General features: G+C 26.5%; 3 protein-coding genes and 1 long non-coding RNA gene across 6 annotated transcripts; 3 read left to right on the top strand and 1 right to left on the bottom strand.

Moving 5' to 3' along the window:
- Positions 1–27: 27 nt before the first annotated feature.
- On the bottom strand, positions 28–3,574 carry LOC113799762 (protein DENND6A). The gene is made up of 7 exons (XM_075822444.1): positions 3,199–3,574; positions 2,584–3,000; positions 2,485–2,523; positions 2,251–2,415; positions 1,983–2,169; positions 1,269–1,917; positions 28–1,201 (listed from the first exon to the last, which is right to left on the bottom strand). The coding sequence occupies exons 1-7, from the start codon at positions 3,286–3,288 to the stop codon at positions 325–327; spliced, it is 2,424 nt and encodes an 807-aa protein (XP_075678559.1). The 5' UTR covers positions 3,289–3,574; the 3' UTR covers positions 28–324.
- Positions 3,205–3,754, top strand: LOC142645660 (uncharacterized). Its single transcript, XR_012846737.1, has 2 exons — positions 3,205–3,366; positions 3,691–3,754. It is a non-coding gene; the product is annotated as an uncharacterized LOC142645660 (long non-coding RNA).
- Positions 3,755–4,452: 698 nt separating this feature from the next.
- On the top strand, positions 4,453–10,315 carry LOC113799761 (carboxypeptidase D-like). The gene is made up of 5 exons (XM_075822441.1): positions 4,453–4,753; positions 4,868–6,607; positions 6,675–6,817; positions 6,887–7,882; positions 7,945–10,315. The coding sequence occupies exons 2-5, from the start codon at positions 5,581–5,583 to the stop codon at positions 8,827–8,829; spliced, it is 3,051 nt and encodes a 1,016-aa protein (XP_075678556.1). The 5' UTR covers positions 4,453–4,753; positions 4,868–5,580; the 3' UTR covers positions 8,830–10,315.
- Positions 10,316–11,392: 1,077 nt separating this feature from the next.
- MAPk-Ak2 (MAP kinase-activated protein kinase 2) lies at positions 11,393–20,445 on the top strand. Of its 3 annotated transcripts, none has more exons than XM_075822446.1 (7): positions 11,393–11,541; positions 18,821–19,067; positions 19,147–19,286; positions 19,365–19,670; positions 19,749–19,909; positions 19,985–20,070; positions 20,146–20,445. In XM_075822446.1, the coding sequence occupies exons 2-7, from the start codon at positions 18,828–18,830 to the stop codon at positions 20,374–20,376; spliced, it is 1,164 nt and encodes a 387-aa protein (XP_075678561.1). In that variant the 5' UTR covers positions 11,393–11,541; positions 18,821–18,827; the 3' UTR covers positions 20,377–20,445. The 3 variants fall into 3 exon arrangements, with proteins under 3 accessions (XP_075678561.1, XP_075678562.1, XP_027202731.1); XM_075822447.1 differs by having other exon boundaries at positions 11,401–11,541; positions 18,825–19,067; XM_027346930.2 differs by lacking the exon at positions 11,393–11,541 and having other exon boundaries at positions 18,244–19,067.
- The last annotated feature ends 248 nt before the right edge of the window (positions 20,446–20,693 follow it).

Raw genomic sequence — 20,693 nt, 5'->3', positions numbered from 1 at the left:
TTTTTATTAATTAGAAAATTTACAAAAGAAACAAAAAACGATAAACAGGTAATCCGGTTGATGAGCAAAAATTGGGATGAAATTTTCGTCAAAAATAAAAAAAATTTGAGAATTTTGTTTAAAATATAATTTTCTTTTTTTTTATAAAAAAAATTGAGTAATAAAAGAGTTTCTATTAATAAAAATTATAATGATAATAACATATGTTCAGTGTGTTGAATGAATGAATGAATGAAAGATTTAGTTGTTGTTGTACCTGGAATATATCACATTCACATTCAATTTATGTATTTTTTTATGTTTTTAAATTAAAAGTAGTAATAATTATTGTTTAATAAATAATGATCGTGAATCTTCAGGTAATTTATCAATAATTTTATCCATATTTTGTTGTAATTTTTCAATCATTTCAGTTGTAATATTATTATTATCATTAATATTACTATTTGTAACAAAATTAATATTATCTTTTAATTTTAAAATTAAATCAACAATTTCAATTTCATGTTTATCATTTAAAAGATTTGATAAATTTGTATCACAAATTTTTTCTAAATGTAATGTTTGTAATTTTTGTGTTGCTTCATTCAAACGGCTACTATACCAACAAACAAAATTTGGTGAACGTAAAAATCTACGATAAAGACCATTCCAATCACCTTTAACTAATGATGTTAATTGTGGTCCAGTTGTATCTAAACTATTTATAAATTCTTCTATTTTAAAATGATGTAATATTGGTGGTCGTTTAAATGGTGATAAATTTTTTGCTAATGGCATTAAACTAGCAAAATAACGTTCCAATGGTATTGAAAAACTTTGTGTTAATTCAATTAAAAATCTTCTTAACATTATATTTTGTACTTCAGATGGACGATTTGTATCAATACCTTTTAATAATTTTTTCAATATATCACGATCTTTTTGTAAAAATGGTTTATATTTTGTATAAACACCAGTTTTTAGATCTAAACTTTTCGTATTGATTCGTAAAACTTGATCAATTGTTTGTGAAAATTTTTTCATATTTAAATTTCCATTTTGTTGTTGTTGTTGATTATGCATCGAATTATCTGAATCATTACCCGATGTTAATGATGATGATGATGATGATGAAAATTCATTAATCTTAATTAAATGTGGCCAATCATGTAATGTTTTAACAAAAAATGGATTTGTAACACCTAATATTACAGGCGATCTATAGAGGAAAACCGAAAAAAATCGCTTTAAAATTCAAGAAAAAAGTCAAATGAAAGAAAACTTACGGTGATTTTGTATGTGTTGTATATTCTTTAAATTCTGAATCATGTATAGTAAAAAATGGACGATAATCAGCACCATAACGTAATGGTGCAATCAATGCAATCAATGCACTAACAATTTCTGAACAAACATTTGGTGTTTGTGTTATAACAGCAATAGGTTCATTTGTCAATACTAATTCCCATAATAATTGTATATGTGTTATTATTGGTAATAAATTTCGATAAATATTTATATCATTTGCAACATTTATTATCGTTGATGATGTTGATGATGATGATTGATCTATTGATGTGGATGTGGATGCAGATTCTTCATTATGATTATGACGATTTTGATGATGATTATGATGATGGTGAGAATGATGATGATGATGATGTCGAGATTTTTTCGCTAATCTTGATAATGAAAATGTTTTCAATAATGATCCATTATTATTCGATGATGTCGATGCTGATGATGATGAACATGATTTTCCATTCGATTGTGATTGATCAATCAAAATTGATTCAGATTTTGTTGCCGTTGTTTGACACATTAACGATGAATGTCGTTCACCTGGTATTAATACCTGTGTTATTTGACCAAATAATGGTAGATTAGTTATCTGATCTGGTTCTGGTTTTGGCCAACGATTTATATCACCACATGCTAAAAATGTGGAAATAGAAAAAAAATTGAAAATTTTTCACAGAATAAAAATATAAACAAAATACCAGCTTCCAATGATGGTAGACCAAAATCAAAATATTTTGGTGCCAATATTTTCATTATACGTTGATAAAATGATATGAATGGAAACCATGTTAATATTACTAATGATTTTTGAAAATAACCACGACGTACATTACGATCTTTTACTTGACGAAAATAAACAAAACCATAAAAATATGATTTATCCACCTATTGAATTGAATCGAATTGATTAAAAAATCCCAAATTAATTAAATTGTTTGATAAATTTTTTTTTGGCAATATATTCACCTGTAGTAATGATAAACATTTTGAATTATAATCTTTAAAATAATCATCATATTTTGTTCGTATTTTAGCTAATTTTGTACAACATTTTGTACGAAAATGAAATTGTGTATCACCCATACAACCAGAATTTGAATCAGGAAATGATAAATAACAAATATTTGACATCTGTAATGAAAAAAAGAAAAATCAATCATTTTTTATAATCGATTTTTTCAAAAATAAATTTGAATTTACCTCTTTTTCAGTCAATTGTACACCTTTTGGATATATACACTACAGGAAGAAAAAAATTGAATCAATCAATCAGAATAGAATTTTTTTTTCAAATTTTACCTCAATCGATTGACCAATTTCGATATCAAAATTAACAACCGTTATACAATAAATCCATTGATTAAAATGTTCAATTTCATCATTATCAGCATCATTTTTATCAACATTATCGTTATTGTTGTTTTTTACAAAATTCTGATTATCACAGTTATCATTATTATCATCATCATCATCGATTATAATATCAATATTATCATTACCAACAATAGCCATACGTTCATTTAGAATAATATGTTCACTATGTGATATTGGTGGTGTTATTGTAAATTGATCATCATTATCATCTTGATGATTGGTAGTTGTTGTTGTTGTTGTTGTTGAATTTAGTTTCGATTTATCCATATCGTCATCGGTGTTGGCGTTGGTAGCAGATAATTCCATCTTTTTCTTTAACTGAAAATTCAATTCATATGGAATCTTTGAGAAAAAAAAGAAAAAATAAAAACAAAATGGTTAGATATTGATGGGAGAAAAGAATCTTGATTGATCGAATTCTATTTTGTTGTTTCGGATTCGAAATACGCAAACGCACAAACAACCTATTTATTTGACCTAAATTTTTATTCGATTTTTTTTTCGAAAAGAATTTTGTTTTTGCTTTTCTTTGGAGATAACCTTAACCTTGATGATTAATTGATTAATTGCTGATGATGATGATGATGATGATGACAATAATTTATGTTTGAAAACGACATGAATTATCATTGAACAAAAAAAAACACGAATCAAAACAAACGAAAAAATTCATGTCAATGTTGAAATTGAAGATGACGACGACAACAGGTAAGAAGATGGAATTGAAAAGTTGAGTTGAAACCGGTAACTTTGCTTTGGTTAAATTGAGGGTTTAAAAAAAATCTGGTTTTTTTCTGTTTCAGTTGGGATTCCAGTTTTCTTACTCTCTCTCTTTCTCTATCATTTTGGCGCCTTTGTTTTGTTTTTTAACCTTAATTCTTTTTCTCTCTGTTTCTTTTTTCTCTTTTGTCTTAAATATAACTTACCAAATTTTTAACTGATTGATTTTGCTGCTGCTGTTTTTGCTGATTAATCAATGCAAATGGCAAACAAATATATTGCCATATTTGAGAATTTTTTTGAAAACAAAAGCAAAACAGAAAAACTAAAAACTAAAACAATAACAACGACGACAACAACAACGAAAACAACAAAATGTTTTCGTATATGAATTCATGTGAAACAAAACAAAACAAAAATTATAACGACAATTTTCTTTTTCTTCTTTTCTTTTCGTTTCTTTTCTTTTTTCTGTTTCTTTTTAGCTGTTCCAACAGCATTTGATACAGTGGTACCTTGTTTGTTTTGTTTTGTTTGCTGAAAAAAAAATGTTGGCTTCAGCAATACGTCAAGTGGTAGTGGTTCTCTTTTATGTGTGTGTAAAGCCACAAAAAAAAATTGACGGTCACAATAAATAGATAATATAACAGTGTTTACTCTGTTTACAAAGATAGTTGTTGTAGTAGTGGTAAAATGTTATCTTGGATTTTTTTTTTTAATGATACAGTGGCACTTTGATTAATTTCATAGTTCAGTTAGGTTAGGTTAGCTATTGATGACTATATGGCTATGACTATATGACTATGATAGCTGAGTTAGGTTAGGTTAATGACTATATGACCAGTATCTATAGTTGAGTGAGGTTAGGTTGATGTTACTAAACCTTACCAAAAAAAATTTTTTTTTTTTTAAACTTGATCAAAATTATTATTATTACTGTATCATTCCTGTATGAATCTGTTGATTTTTGACGAATGGAATCTTGATCTTGTTTTTGTTTTGTTAATGTAATTTCGTAATTTCTTTTTGCGCATGCGCTTTGATGATAATCATAAATTAATATCAATATTGAGTGAAACAAAAATGCAATACAAACATTGTTTGTAAACTCGATCGAAAAAGAAAAAAAAATGAATTTCGTTTTGTTTTTGCAATGAATTTCGTTTTGAAAAAAACATGATTTCATCATCATCATCATGGAGATATACCCCTGAAAACGAAAGGAAATCAATCAATCTTTTTTTTTCCATCGATCTCTTTTGAAGAAAAATTATTGCTACAAATTTCTATTGAAATTTGAAATTTCATTTTTTTCAAGTTAAATTCTTTTCGAAAAACATGAAATGAAATTCTATATTCTGTTTTTTTGATTTACGTATGTTATTATTACATTATTTTCTTTCAAAAATAAACCATTTTTTCTGGGGTTTAACCTTTTTTTTGGAATTTACGCCTGTTGATTTTTATCAAACAACCAACCAACCAACAGGAAACATCGTTGTTACATCGTTGTTACGTCGTCGATGATTCTTTGATGATGAAACTGCTTTGATGGAAAAATATTTTGATTTTTGAATTACTCAATGGAGTGAAGAAGAAAAAGTCGAAAGAAGAAAGAAAACTAAATGATAATAGCCACCACCGCCACCACCACTATGGTGGATTGGAGCGATTCAAGCGAATAAAACGAAAAAACGAAAAAGATTTCAATTTGCGAATGAAAATTTTTTCTGTTTGTTTGCCTCTCAAATGCTGCATACATATGTTGCATATGTTATTGCCTTTTCTGCCTTTTTCTTTTCATTTCTTTCATTCCAAATGTTTTAGTATCCATGCTTCACTTAACACACTTGAGTTTTGTCTATAACAACAAGTTGTCGTCGTCGGCTTTTTTCTGTTGTCTGTTGATTGAGAAAGATTTTTTTGTGGAATTTTTCTTCTTTGTAAAAATTTTAATTAAAATTAATTTTACAACCAAAAAAATAATAATAATAAATAAAACTTTTAATTAAAACTTGTGCGTGGGTGTCTAATTCCTTCGTTTGTTTGTTTTTTGTTGGTTTTTTCGGCCTGTCTTCACTGGACTAAACTGGACTGACTGATTTGACTTGACTGAATGATGAATGCCACGTGAATATTTTTCTTCTTCGGTGTTTTCTTCGTCGTTTTCTTTTTGTCAAAATTCAATCGCATCCGATAACAATGTTAACGATAAAGTTTTATCATTTTTTAAACATCCTCGTCGTTATTTTATTGTCTTTTTATGGCTATAATTGTATTGATAGTAAACATGAAAATAAAACAAAAACAACAACAACATTAACATGGAAAACAAATCTAAATTATCAAAAAACATTTCAATTTATGCAAAATTTAGAAAATAATTATCCAAATCTAATACAATTAATATCGTTGGGTCGAAGCGTTCAGAATAATGATATTTGGTTGTTGCGTATTTCAACTGAACAACAATCGAAATCTGGGAAACAACCAAAGATTAAAAATCATGAAAATTTATTTAAATATTATGATCAATCAAGAACAATATTACGACCAACAATAAAATTATTATCAACCATACATGGTAATGAACCATTAGGTAAACAATTATTATTATCATTAGCTGAATATTTAGTTATTGGTTATGAACATCATCAAGATAAACGTATTCGACAAATATTGAATACAATTAATATCGAAATAGTACCGATAATAAATCCAGATGGATTTTCAATTGCAATTGAAGGTGATTGTTCAGGTATTCGTTCACCTGGTCATCGTTGGAATGGACGTGAAAATGCAAACAATATTGATTTGGATCAAAATTTTTTTATTAATCTTAATGATGATGATAATGGTTTACAATTCAAACATCAACAACAACAACAAATTCAACCAGAAACATTAGCAATTATGACATGGATCATATCAAATCCATCATTTATATTATCAGCTAATATACATTCAGGTTTAAATGTTATTGCATATCCATATTATTTTAAAAATCAAACAACATTAGATGATAAAATTTTTGAAAATATTTCAAAAAATTATATAAATTCATTACGAAATTCTACTGAATTTCTTACTTCGGATTCATGTTTACAAAGTAAACATTTTCGAAATGGTTATACCCATGGTTATGAAATTAATCCAATTGATTATCAACAAAATGATGATCCTGAACAACAATCTGGCCAACTCGGACAACCCGGACAACAGCCACAATGTAAATATTGATTGACTGATTGATTGATTGATCGATTTTTTTCATTTTCATTCATTCAAAACTACAGATACAATGTCTGAATTTAATTATATAAATACAAATTGTTTAGAAATTGATTTATATTTATCTTGTTGTAAATATCCAAATTCATCCCAATTGGAAACGGAATGGTTAAATAATCGTGAATCATTATTAAAATTTATTGAAACTGTATGTGCTATTTTGTTTTGTTTTGCTGATGTTTTTTCAATTGTTGTTTTTTCCCCCCTATTCAAACAGGCCCATTGGGGTATAAAAGGATTAATTCTGGATGAATCAACCCAGCAGCCAATAAAATCAGCTATAATTTCAATTGATAATATTAATGGTCATAATATAACATCATCATTAAATGGTGAATATTGGCGTATATTATTACCAGGTATTTATCAAATTACTGTCAGTGCATTTGGTTATCAAACAAAAACATCAAAAATTATTGTTAACAATTTGAATCCAACATCTGCTACAATTCTGAATTTTACATTACAACGTAATAATCAAACAAAATCATCATCATCATCGATTGAAATTGAAGATTTTCAATTCAATAAAACTGAATTATTACCTGATTTTCATACGGAAACAAAATTCATTCATCATAATTATATTGAAATGGAAAAATTATTAAAAGAATTTCATCAAAATTATAGCCATATTACAAGACTTTATTCGATTGGTCGAACGGTTGAAAAACGTAAACTTTATGTGCTGGAAATTAGTGATAACCCAGGTCAACATGAAATCGGTGAACCGGAATTTAAATATATTGCCAATATGCATGGTAATGAAGTTGTTGGTCGTGAAATGATATTATTATTTGCAAAATTATTATTAGAAAATTATGGTCATCATAATTATATTGATTGGTTAATTAATAATACTCGTATACATTTAATGCCATCAATGAATCCGGATGGTTATGAACAATCAAATTTAGGTGATTGTGATTCATTAATTGGTCGTAATAATGCAAATAATGTTGATTTAAATCGAAATTTCCCTGATCAATATCGTTTATATAAGGAAAATCGTCGACAAGAATTAGAAACATTAGCCGTTATGAATTGGTTACGACAATATCCATTTGTATTATCAGCAAATTTACATGGTGGTGCATTAGTTGCTAATTATCCATTTGATGGTAATAATTATACTAATAATGGTTATCATGATGGTTATAATGGTACACCTGATGATCAATTATTTCGTTATCTTGCATTAATTTATTCAAAGGTTTGTAAAATGATTTTTACAAGTTTTTTACAAAAAAAAATATTTATATTTTCCATTAATAGAATCATCCAAATATGCATAAAGGACATTGTTTTAAAAAATGTGTTGATAATGAATTAACAAATGAATATTATCCAAATGGTATTATAAATGGTGCTGATTGGTATGTATTATATGGTGGTATGCAAGATTGGAATTATCTACATACAAATTGTTTTGAAATAACAATTGAATTGGGTTGTCAAAAATATCCACCAGCAAATGAATTACGAAGATTATGGCAAGAAAATCGTCGTCCAATGTTAATATTCATACAACAAGTTCATCATGGTATTAAAGGTGTTATTAGTGATTCAAAAACAAATCAATCAATTATTGATGCTGAAATTCATATAAATAGTTCAACACATATAGTAAAATCTGTTCAACCATATGGTGATTATTGGCGTTTATTATTACCAGGTACATATCAAATAACTGTACGGAAATCTGGTTATCAATCAAAAAGTCATACAATAACATTAATGAATAATACAAATGATAATGATCATTTGGTAATGAAAACAGCAATGATTATTAATTTTTCATTAGAACCATTAAGTTATTATCATCAACAACAAACAACTGATTCATTTGTTATAATTACAGTTATATTATTATTAATATTTTCAATAATATTTTTTACATTTTGTATGTCGATTGTATGGTGTCCAACAATCATATTACGTTTAATGAATCGTACACGTTTATTTAATCTTTGTTTTGATTGTGATCCAAGAAAATTATTTACAATTACAACAACATCATCATCATCAAATAATAACCATAATAATCATCATTATAATAATAAAACAAATACATTTTATTATTCAAAATTGAATAATATTCAAGATTTAATCGATGATACCGATGATGATGATGATGAAATTATTATGATGAATAGATGATTATTATAATTAATTAATTGTAATTGTAATTAATGTGATTGATTTTATTCGATTATTATTATTATTTATTTATTATTGTCAATTACAAAACAATTACAAAACAATTACAAAACTAGTCAAAACCCGACCAACAACAACAATAATAATGATGATTATAATGATAATAATCAGAATAATGGCAGAATCAAATCGATAATTAAAATTATCAATTATCAATTATTGAAAATGATGATGTAATTAAATTATTTATTTATTTTTTTAATTAATTAATTAATTATTTTTTACTTACTTACTTTTGTAATTTCAAAACCAGAAATCTTTTCGGAAACTTTTTTTTGGTCAACTTTTTTTTTTAAATCTTTGTTTCCAAGAAATTACTTTACTTCTTTGAATTTTAAAATTTCATTTAAATAAAATTAGTTTTTTTTTTTTGGTTTTAATTGCCATTAAGTTTGTTGAACTTTTTTTTCCACGTTTATTTTTATCATAAATTTTCTTTCCAAGCAAAAAAAAAAAAAAATGTCATCCACAAACGCGCAAACGCAATGGAAGAATTTCGTTTTTTTAGTAACATCTTAGATTTTTATGAAATAAAATCTCAAGAATGTTGTATATGCTTTTGTCGTATAGTTGGCTAAAACAAAACTCTGAATATTCAAATGAAAAAGTGACATTTTTTTTGGTTAATATTGCCCGGCTATTTACCATTTGATATGAGTATGGTTTTTTCCCTGTTTTTCTCATTGTAAATATATCGATGATTGTGGTTTTAGTTTTGATTTATGTTTCCCTGTATTTTCAACGACTACAACAACAACAACTTTAACTAAATGAAAAAATCGACAAGGACAATCATCATTATCATCAACAACAACAAAAAACTGAACTTATTCAATCAATCAATCACAATCGATCAAAAACAAAAAAAAAGCGAATAAACTAAACTAAACAACAACAAGTTATCCTGAATAATTTTTTTTTGTCATTTCAATTTGGCGGTTTCCCTCTTCTCTCTCTCTCTCTCTCTCTCTCTCTCTCTCTCTCTCTCTCTCTCTCTCTCTCTCTCTTTTGTAATTATTCATCATCATCATTATCATTCGACAAAGATCTGAATAAACATTCTGTTACATTTGATTAGTCAGTTAGATTGTTTTACCAATGCCAATTTTCGCTCTCTTTTTTTGTTTGATTCTCAAACAAGCCAAAATATATATTAATCATCCTCATCATCATCATCCATCGTTATTATCAAGAAATTGTCGTTGTCGTTGTTCGAGGATGGAACATCAATGCTGCTACCTAAACAACCAATGTGAACGACAAGCCAAAAAACGAATAAAGAGAGAGAGAGAGAGAGAGAGAAGCGAACAAGAAGAATTTTCATTAACTAATAAAAAAAGTACAGAGTGAAAGTGAAATATATAAAAAATCCAATCTTTTTTTTAAATAAAAAAAAACTTCATTAAATTCATCATCAACATCAGCATTTTAACATGGCAATTACATACATCGCCATTGAGAAAAAGCGAAGAGAGAGAGAGAGACTACGAACATTCATTTTTGGTAATTTTTTTCTGCTGCTGCTGAACGAACGAAATGAAATGAAAAAGAAAAAGATGACGTTGAAAATCGAAATGAAATAAAGTGAATGGAAAAATTCATTGCGCCTTCAACATCGACATTATCAACCAGGGCCATTTAGCCTTTTTCTTCTTTCTTGTTTCTTGTTTTTCAAATGATGAATGCCGAAACCAACCAAAAGCATCCGCAATGATGATGATGATGATGGTGGTGATAGTGATTAAATGAGGATGATTGAAATGTGTATGATGATGAAAACAAACATATTCAAATAAACATTCATATATCGACAACAACAACATCAAAATTTTGTTTGCCTAAAGCAGCAACAGCAATTGTGATGTGAAATGTGAAAGTCAATGCAAAAGAAAAACACAGGCAAAGAGAATGAGAGAATGGTAGAGACAAAAACACATGAATCTTGTTGCTTTTTTATGAATGTTCATGATGAAAAGCATCCAATGTTGTTGTTGTTGTTTTGTTTTGTTTGAAGGAATTTCATTTGTTTTGTTTTGTTTTTTTTGCACAAATAAAAAAACAACCGAAATAAAAAAAACTGAATCAAAATCAAATCATTGATTCATTGATTTTGTTGTTGTTTGTTTGTTTTCTTCTTCTGGTTGTTGTTGTTGTTGTTTTTTTTGGTGAAAATTTTAATTGATTTTTTTTACAAAAAACATCAACACTGAATGAAAACATCATTAATTTATTGTTGTTGTTGTTGTTGTTTTCATCAAATTCTTCAATTTTGTTGTTGTTTTGATTTTTTTCCGGAATTCTTTTCGAAAAAAAAGAATATTCTAAAAGAAGAAAGAATATTCTTCGTTTCATTTCTGATTTCGGCTTGTTTCATCAACAACATTGATGTTTATTTTTCAAATTTTCGATTGATTGATTGACTGACTTTGAGAATATTCTCCCTGTGTGTGCATGCAGAACGATTCTGTCTATTTTTAGTGAACGTTTTTCGGTTTGTTTATAGAAAAAAAACGAAAAAAATTCTTGTCATATTTTCATCAATCAACTACTCATCGATCAATCAATCAATCAATCATCGATTGATTGATTTTTGACAATTTTTTCTTCGTAAAAAAAAATCTAGCTAAAACGATCACCTACAAAAACAAAACGGTAAGTTTTTTTTGAAATTAACCCCAAAAAAAGCGAAATTTTCAAAATCAATTTTCAATTTGCGCATGTTGCATTATGATTTCATCATTTGCATACCTGTTTTACCTTACCAAAAAAAATAATAATAATTTCCCTTTAAAACCGAACAATGATGATGATGATGATTAACTAACCAACCAACCAACCAAACTTGCAATCTCAACATTTGGTAAATTTCAAAACCAAGAAACGATTGTTTTTCGTTTTTTGTTTCGGTTTTTCAATGAATTTGTTTTGTCATTTGTTTAAATTGATTGTAAGGATGTTTTTTGTCGATGTCAATGTCAATGTTGTCAATCGATGTTGTATTGATTCATTGTTTCGATGATGATAATAGATTTTGTTGTTGTTGTTGTTGTTTTGATTGAAACCATATCCATTGCTTTGACATCATTCAGATTCTCTTGTTGTTGTTGTTGTTGTTTTGATTGAAACCATATCCATTGCTTTGACATCATTCAGATTCTCTTGTTGTTGTTTTTGTTGTTTTGATTGAAACCATATCCATTGCTTTGACATCATTCAGATTCTCTTGTTGTTGTTGTTGTGTTGATATTTACCAGGAAAACCAGGAAAACCAAAATTTGATCAAATGATTTCAATCAGATATTTCGAAATTTCGAAATTTCGAAATTTCAAAATTTCGTAATTTCAAATTGGAATTTTAAAATGTTCAAAACAAAAAAAAAACAATTCAGAACATCCATACAAAAAATATTTTAAAAGCCTATTTTTTTTTCTTTGGATTACAATCAATATATTCAAATCATTCGTTTTGTTTGTTTTGTTTTGTTTTGTTTCATTTGAATTTGATTTTATCAACTGACGTCACAATTTATCATCATAATAATCATATTGATTGATTGATTGATTATTGATTATTCAACTAAAATGTCTTTCGATATAAAATTCATTATAATAGCTGTTGCATTTTGTTTGTTTATTATAATTAGTTCATTAATAATACTTTATCAATGTATTGATTGTAAGAAACAATCAATCAAATCAGAAACAAAAAAATCAACAGTAATATTAATTAGAAAATTGGACAATTACGCAAACTATTAATTAATCCACAATAATAATAATCCAAAATTGTCCGACTATATCCACCCAATCAATATGAATAAATATTTTCAATTAAAAAATTTCTAAAATATTTTTTAAATCGATGTTTTTTCTGCGATTACAAACGATATTTAAATCATTCACAGTTGATCAAACAAAAAAACAAAGCAAAACAACAAACAAATTTCAATTCATTCAATTGATCAAAATCAAAACGATCAAAATTTTCATTCATCTGATTTTAATCCAATATGGAAGCCTTTTTGGAATATTTATTGATAATATTGATTATAATAATTTTTTTGTTATTAATCGTTTATTGTTCAATATTAATTTATGCATGTTGTTCAAATTGTGAATCGAATACAAATAAAACAATCGAATTAAAAACAACTAAAAAATCTAATTCGTGCACACCCACTCATCATGATGCGAATTTTTTGATGTGTCTTTTGCAATGTTTTTGTCGATTTTTTTTACCCATTTTACTATCAAATGTTAATAATAATAATAATAATCTTCAATGGGTTTAAATATAGTTCGGGAAAATTTTTTTGTTTAATATTTACCATTATTAATTTGAAAATATATAATTTCATTGATTGATTGATTGATTGATTGATTGATTGAATTTCAATGGGAAAAAAAGCAATTAATCATGGTAATTGTCATATTGGGATGATTCAAATTTTTTTCTTTTAAAATTTCAATTTCATTTTCTTTACCAAAAAAAAAAAAACAAAAAAAAAACAAAACAAAAATCTTTGAATTCTTTCTTTCTCTCTCTTTATTTCAATCCGATAATAATTTTGATATATAAATAGCCTACACAAAATCAACAATTAATAACAAAATCTAAAATCATATTGTTGTTTTGTTTTGTTTTGTTTTGCTGTTTTTTATATCTGTATTTTCAATTGTCAAACGAAAAATCAATCAATCATGGATCAATCATCGAAAATTTATAAAAAATTTATCGAATTTTACTCTATATCTATTACAAGTGTGTGTTGCTGGCCTTTGGCCAGCAGCACGCACACTTGCTTCAGCCCGTAGATTCTGGCAGATGAGCGGCTACGCCGCCCATCTCCCAAATCTTTGGCTGAAGTTTTGTTCTTTGGGATTCGATCCAATTATTTATTTGTTTTCTATCCATTTGTTTCGGGTTTCACCGAAAATCGGTCCAAGAAAAATAGTGGAGAAAATCGCCAAAAATAGCCACAAATATTGGCGCTTTAGTTAGTTCCTCCCGGAAAACCTAATTGCACAAACCTAACCTAACTTGCTTAAACCAAATTTAAATTATATTTGAATATTTCCATTTTTTGGCTATTTTTTCCTATTGAGATTTTTTGCAAGCCACAATTTTCTCTAAGGCCGCGGTCCCATAACAATGAGACCGGGGCCTAAGCGTTAACAATTGTTTCTATCCTGAAACATTTCGTGTTGCGCAGACTGTTGCGCACACTGACTATTTCTGCAGACCCTTTCTATCACATTTGTGTATTAAAAATTTCCTAACACATTTCTATTGCCCTACACTTTTTTGTGCACCACACTCGAGAAGCTTCGCTTCTCGTGTTTATTATATAGATATTCATTATACTTGCTATAATATATTGTATTTGTTTTTGTTGTTATAAGTGTTGTAAAGATGATTGTAAAAGATGTTGTTCAAAAATTAATTGTTAATTTTTTCATTGACACATTAGTCTTTTGACAACTTTTATCATCTTTTATTTTTTGACAATGTTCATCATTAATTAACAACTGATATCTTTTTTTTGAAACATTAAATTTAACCTTAATAATTTTTATCAAGATGATAATAAAAAACAGATTTATCTCCATTAACATCCCTACCTTCCCGCTACAAAAAGGAATCATCATCTTTATTTTCAATAAAATTTAATTTTCTTTTTTTTACAGATAATTAAAAAAAATGTATAAATAAAGATAATTTTACAAATTCTGATTCGATTTTGATTTGTAATCTTTTGATTTGCATATTGTGCCATTGTTTTTGGTGAAACTATACTCTCGTATAGTTTTTGATGAATTTTTCTGTTTGTTACCGGCTATTTTCAAAATGAAACCAGAAATGAAAACAAAACAAACATTTCAAAAATGTGTAATGACATCATCATTTTAAATTAAAATCTTTCAATCCGATAATTTTTGATATATAAATAGCAACCAACAATTAATAACTAAATCAAAATTATTTTATTTGTTTTGTTTGTTGTTTTTTTAAATTTGTATTTTTAATTTACAAACAAAATAAAACAAAACAAAAATCAATCAATTATGTATATAATTGGTTTTTTGTTTATATTTGGTATTCTATTTATTATAATCATTATATTTATTATAATATATTGTATTTGTTTATGTTGTTCTATGTGTTGTTATATGTTTTGTTGTTATAATTGTAAATATAATAGTAAAAATTAATTTTTATCATTTATAACCATTTTTTTTACAAATATAATATAATTTTTTTTTACAAATAATAAAATAAATGAATAAAAATAAAATAAAATTTTACAAATTCTGTTTCGATTTTGAGTGGTTGGGAGTTTAGCTTTTGATGAATTTTTTTCCAAAATGAAACCAGAAATGAAATGAAAACAAAAACATTTCAAAAATGTGTTATGACATCATTTCATTGATTGATTGATTGATTGAATTTCAAATGGGAAAAAAGCAATTAATCATGGTAATTGTCATTTGGGATGATTTCAAATTTTTTTTTCTAAAATTTGAAATTTCAATTCATTCTTTGAATTCTTTCTTTCTCTCTCTTTTTCTCTATTTCAATCCGATAATTTTGATTAATATAAATAGCCTACACACACTCAACAATCAATAACTAAATCTAAAATCATATTGTTTTGTTTTTTATTTATATTTTCAATTGTCAAACGAAAAAAAAATTAATCTATCATAAAAATGCATTCGCATGATCTATATGATCTTTGTCTTATTATTTCTTTTATTGCAACGTTGTTAATCGTTGTAGTTGCTTTCATAACTGGTTTTTGCTATTGTTGTTATTATTGTTGGAAAGATATTCATGAAGATGAATGTGATTGTTGTAAAAATGTTTTTTGTTGTTGTTGTTGAAAACTTTTGTCATATTGATATTTGTCTTTTGACATCATTATTATTAATTATCAATAATTAATTAATGCTTTTTTTGTACACATTTAATTTAACCAGATATAATTGTAAAACAATCAGATAAACAAATTTTTATAAAATTTCCAATAACGTTTAATATTAAAACCAAAAAAATCATTATCAACTTTATAACCACACACACAACAAAAAAAAAATTACAACAAAAATTACAACAAAAAAACCACAATGAATGAATAAATAAAATTTTACAAATTCAAATTTGATTTTGATATTTTTTCTCGAATGATTATCTCCAAATGAAACCAGAAATGTAAACAAAACAAACATTTCAAAAATGTGTTTTGAACATCCATTGATCAATTGATTGATTGATTGAATTTCAAGTGGGAAAATAAAAGCAATCAAATCATGGTAATTGTCATTTGGGATGATTTAATTTTTTTTTCTAAAATTTAAAATTTCAATTCATTCTTTGAATTCTTTCTCTCTATTTCAATTTTGATATATAAATAGCCCAAACAATCAACAATCAATAACTAAATCTAAAATCATATTTTTGTTTTGTTTTTTAATTGTCGAAACGAAAAACAAAAAAAAACCAAAACAAAAAACAAACAAAAAATCAATCAATCATGAGTAGAATTGATAATGAAATTTGGATTGTTATATTCAGTATATCCATTATATTATGTTTAATTTGTTCAATTTGTTATATATTGATTTGCTGTCTTAAGGTTTGTTGTCAGAAAACTTATCGCCCAGAAGAAGCACCTTATATTAATGATTATTAAACCAATCGATATTACAACAAAAAAAAGCTAAACTGTTCCATTGCGGTTCCAAAAAAAAATTTGTCCCATCCAAAGTGGACAATTCAATTGCCTACAATGCCATGTTAAGTCATTTTTCCCGCCACTTTGGATCCCCTTTCATATTTTGAAATATGTTTATTTTTATGATTATTCTACTAATTCTGATATGGATTATTTTTGTCTTTTGACAATTTGTTTTTTAGTTTCAATCTTTAAAAAATGAAACTAAAAAGCAATTCTAACCTTTTTTGTTCAATAAAATCGAATTTTCTGTTTTTTTACAAATACAAAAAAAATGATTAAATAAATTTGAATTTTACAAATTTTGATTTGATTTTATTATTTGTTTTTTCCAAATGATTATCTTCAAATGAAACCAGAAATGTAAACAAAACAAACAAAACAAACATTTCAAAAATGCGTCATGACATCATTTCATTGATTGATTGATTGAATTTCAAATGGGAAAATAAAGCAATCAAATCATGGTAATTGTCATTCTGGATGATTCAAATGTTTCTTCTTTGAAAAAATTTGAATTCTTTGAATTTTTTAAACACGTTTCTCTCTCTCTCTCTCTCTCTCTCGCATTTCATATAAATAGAGCCTACATAATCAATAATTTAAAATCATTGAAGTTGTTTTTTATTTGTTGTATTTTTTTGAATTGTCAAACGAAAAATCCAAAAAAAACAAACCAAACGAAAAAAAATCAATCAATCAATCAACCAATCATGCATTTTCAAGATCAGCTTAATGTTATTCTTATTGTATTGTTGGTAATCTTTATTCTTGCTATAATACGTTATCTAGGTTATCTTTGTTTAAAGCTTATTTGTACTAAGGATATTGATTGTCCTAATTGCGATTGTGATGAATTAAAATGTGAAGTTTGTTGTTGTTGTTGATCATGATGATTTGAGACATTTGTCTTTTGACATCTTTTCTCTTTTGGCAATCATCATCGTTAATTATCGTTAATTAATACTGTTTTTTTTAACACATTTAATTCTAATCAAAAATGATAACCGAGATAATAATAAAACAAACAAACAACCGATATACATCCAAACAAAACAAAACAAAACAAAAACAAACAGATTTTTTTTTAATATTCCCAATAACGTTTAATATCCCTACCCCAACCCCCCCCCCCAAAAAAAATCATTATCAACTTTATTACCACCACTAAATGATTACCACCACAAAAATAAAACCATAACAACAATGATAATCGAAAATAACACATGAAAAAAATCAATGTTACCATCGTTTATGTCAAGTCATCATCATCATCTTCGTTTATAATGGTCTATGGTATATATCTTTGGTTTATTTTTAAAATGGCGAAAAAAAACAGAAAAAAAAGGAAAAAGAGATAACCACCTACACACACAAACACACACACATTACTTGTATGATTTCATCATTGATGAAAACAAGAAAATTGCATTGCAAAAATGATAAAACTAAAATAAAAAAAATCTTTATTTGACATTGAGAATTCACATCTTTTTTTTGTTGGTTATCTTTATGAAAAAATTCTTATCATTTTTTCTAATCTAAATCTGGTTTTGGTTTTTGGCTTTTCTGACTTTTGATCCTTTTCGAAATTATTATTATTTTGTTATTATTATTTTTATCTGCTGGGTACCATATCTCTGATTTTGATTTTCATTTTATCTCGATGTTGACTTTGATATCGTTATCGTTATCGTTATCGTTATCGATCGATTGATGAATCCTCATCCAACCAACCAATCTCATATCCCATCATCATCATCATCATTGATGTGTTGCTTAGGCAAAAAATGAAAAAATGAACCAACTTGAGTGAAATCAGCCACACACACAATAAATATATTTTCTTTCTCTCCTTAATTACCGAGTTTACTTACTTTCTTTTTTACTTATTTCCTAATTTGTTTTTTTTTATTTTGTTTTCCTTTTCTTTTCTCTTTCTCTCTCTCCTTATTTCTTACACGTTTACAAAATAACAACAACAACAGTCAAATAATAACTCCATTTTCATTGTTCTTCCTCAAATCAAATCAAATCAAATCAATCAACCTAATTAATCAAATTAATCGAATCCCCCCTTCCAGCCAAAAACAATGATGATTTCTGATTTTTGATCTGTTTTTTTTCTCTTGTTTTTTTTGTTGAATTTTTGTTAAATTTTGTTTTTCGTGTGTGTGTCAAAATATGTTGCTCAGAAAGATAATGAATCGTAATCGTCAAGAAACAAATGTTTCTGCTGGTGATTTACCACCCCCGCCACCACCACCACCATCAATAACAAATCCAATCATACAACAACAATTACAAACACAACCATTACGTATAAAAACAACATCAATATATTCTGATTATATAATGACCGATAATGTTTTGGGTTTGGGTATTAATGGTAAAGTTATTGAATGTCGATCGAAAATGACTGGACAAAAATATGCAATCAAGGTGATTATATTATTTGATTGATTTATTGATTTTTGATTCTGGATTATCGATTAACTCCCCCCCCTTTATTTTCATTAAGGTACTTCGTGATAATACTAAATCAAGACGTGAAGTTGAATTACATTGGCGTGCTAGCCGTTGTAAACATATTGTACCTGTTATTGATGTTTATGAAAATGTAATTAAATCGGATAAATGTTTATTTGTTATTATGGAATGGTAATTAGATTAGTTTTTTGTTTGTTTCCTAATTGATTTGATTTGATTTCTTGATAAATTTTTTTCTTGAATATTCAGTATGGAAGGTGGTGAACTATTTCAACGTATACAGGATCGTGCTGAAAATGCATTCACCGAACGTGAAGCAGCCGAAATAATGAGAGAAATATGTAAAGCAATACAATTTTTACATTCATTAAATATTGCTCATCGTGATGTTAAACCAGAAAATCTTTTATATACACGTAAAGATCATACAGGGAAATTGAAATTAACTGATTTTGGTTTTGCAAAAGAAACAAATAGTGCATTACAAACACCTTGTTATACACCTTATTATGTTGCACCTGAAGTACTTGGTCCAGAAAAATATGATAAAAGCTGGTTAGTTTTGATTTTAAATGAATGAATTATTGTCTTTTGTAATTAATTTTATAAAATTTTTTCGTTTCAAAATTACAGTGATCTATGGTCATTAGGTGTTATAATGTATATTTTATTATGTGGTTATCCACCATTTTATAGTAATCATGGTTTAGCAATATCACCCGGCATGAAAAAACGTATACGTGCTGGTCAATATGATTTTCATGATAATGAATGGCGTCATGTTTCAAAAGATGGTAAATATTGATTACAAAATCAATCACTTTTTTTTGTAATTTTAATTTGTAATTTGTAATTTATTTAAAATATAGCCAAAGATCTAATCAAAGCATTATTAACAACTGATCCAGAAAAACGTTTAACAATTGAACAGGTTATGAAACATAATTGGATTGCTGTAAGTTTCTTTTGTTTTTGATTTTTGATTTAAAAATTTGATTTTTTCAATCAATTTTTTTTCAATTTTTCACAGAGATATACCGAAGTACCACAAACACCATTACGTTCCATACAAATATTACGTGAAGATCAAGATCAATGGCCAGAAATACAAGATGAAATGACACAAGCATTACGTACAATGCGTGTTGATATTGATCCAAGTGTACGACTTAAAACATTGGATACAATTAGTAATCAATTATTGGAAAAACGTAAAAATCGTACAACACCAACACCAAAATCTACACATCCGATTGCATAAATTGAAATACACATTTTTTTCTCTATCATATTAGCATATCTATTATGTATGTTTTCATTCAAAATTCAATTGATAATCGATTTTGTTTGTTTGTAGCAAAAAAACAAAACAAAATGTCAAACCATGTTCAACAACAATAAATGAAATGAATGAATGAATGTAAACACAGTCAAAATGTTCATCATCCATTTTTTTGTTTAAAAAATAAAAAAAAAAATGTTTTAAAAAAAATTTAAAATTTTTCGAAAATTTTGATTACAAAACAATAGATGGCGACATAGGTTCCAGTAATGAGAATAATAATCACTTGTAGAGCC

Source organism: Dermatophagoides pteronyssinus, unplaced genomic scaffold (assembly GCF_027571235.1).
Source record: "Dermatophagoides pteronyssinus isolate colony J.1.1.1.1 unplaced genomic scaffold, Derpt_VIB-CSIC_2022.12 sq0017, whole genome shotgun sequence".
NCBI lineage: Eukaryota > Metazoa > Arthropoda > Arachnida > Sarcoptiformes > Pyroglyphidae > Dermatophagoides > Dermatophagoides pteronyssinus.
Note: the sequence above shows the minus strand (reverse complement) of the source record. Positions and strands in the feature narration are given on the sequence as shown.

Bases quoted from the DNA above. Each gene is read 5' to 3' on its own strand.
- LOC113799762 (XM_075822444.1), bottom strand. From the start codon at position 3,288: ATGATAATTCATGTCGTTTTCAAACATAAATTATTGTCATCATCATCA. The intron at 2,416-2,484 runs GTAAATTCAAAT...TTTTCATTACAG, and splicing joins TACAATTGACTGAAAAAGAG to ATGTCAAATATTTGTTATTT. The intron at 1,202-1,268 runs GTAAGTTTTCTT...TTTCCTCTATAG, and splicing joins ACAACACATACAAAATCACC to ATCGCCTGTAATATTAGGTG.
- MAPk-Ak2 (XM_027346930.2), top strand. From the start codon at position 18,810: ATGTTGCTCAGAAAGATAATGAATCGTAATCGTCAAGAAACAAATGTT. The intron at 19,287-19,364 runs GTAATTAGATTA...TTGAATATTCAG, and splicing joins TTATTTGTTATTATGGAATG to TATGGAAGGTGGTGAACTAT. The intron at 19,671-19,748 runs GTTAGTTTTGAT...TCAAAATTACAG, and splicing joins GAAAAATATGATAAAAGCTG to TGATCTATGGTCATTAGGTG.
- LOC113799761 (XM_075822441.1), top strand. From the start codon at position 5,581: ATGTTAACGATAAAGTTTTATCATTTTTTAAACATCCTCGTCGTTATT. The intron at 6,608-6,674 runs GTAAATATTGAT...TCAAAACTACAG, and splicing joins ACCCGGACAACAGCCACAAT to ATACAATGTCTGAATTTAAT. The intron at 6,818-6,886 runs GTATGTGCTATT...CTATTCAAACAG, and splicing joins TATTAAAATTTATTGAAACT to GCCCATTGGGGTATAAAAGG.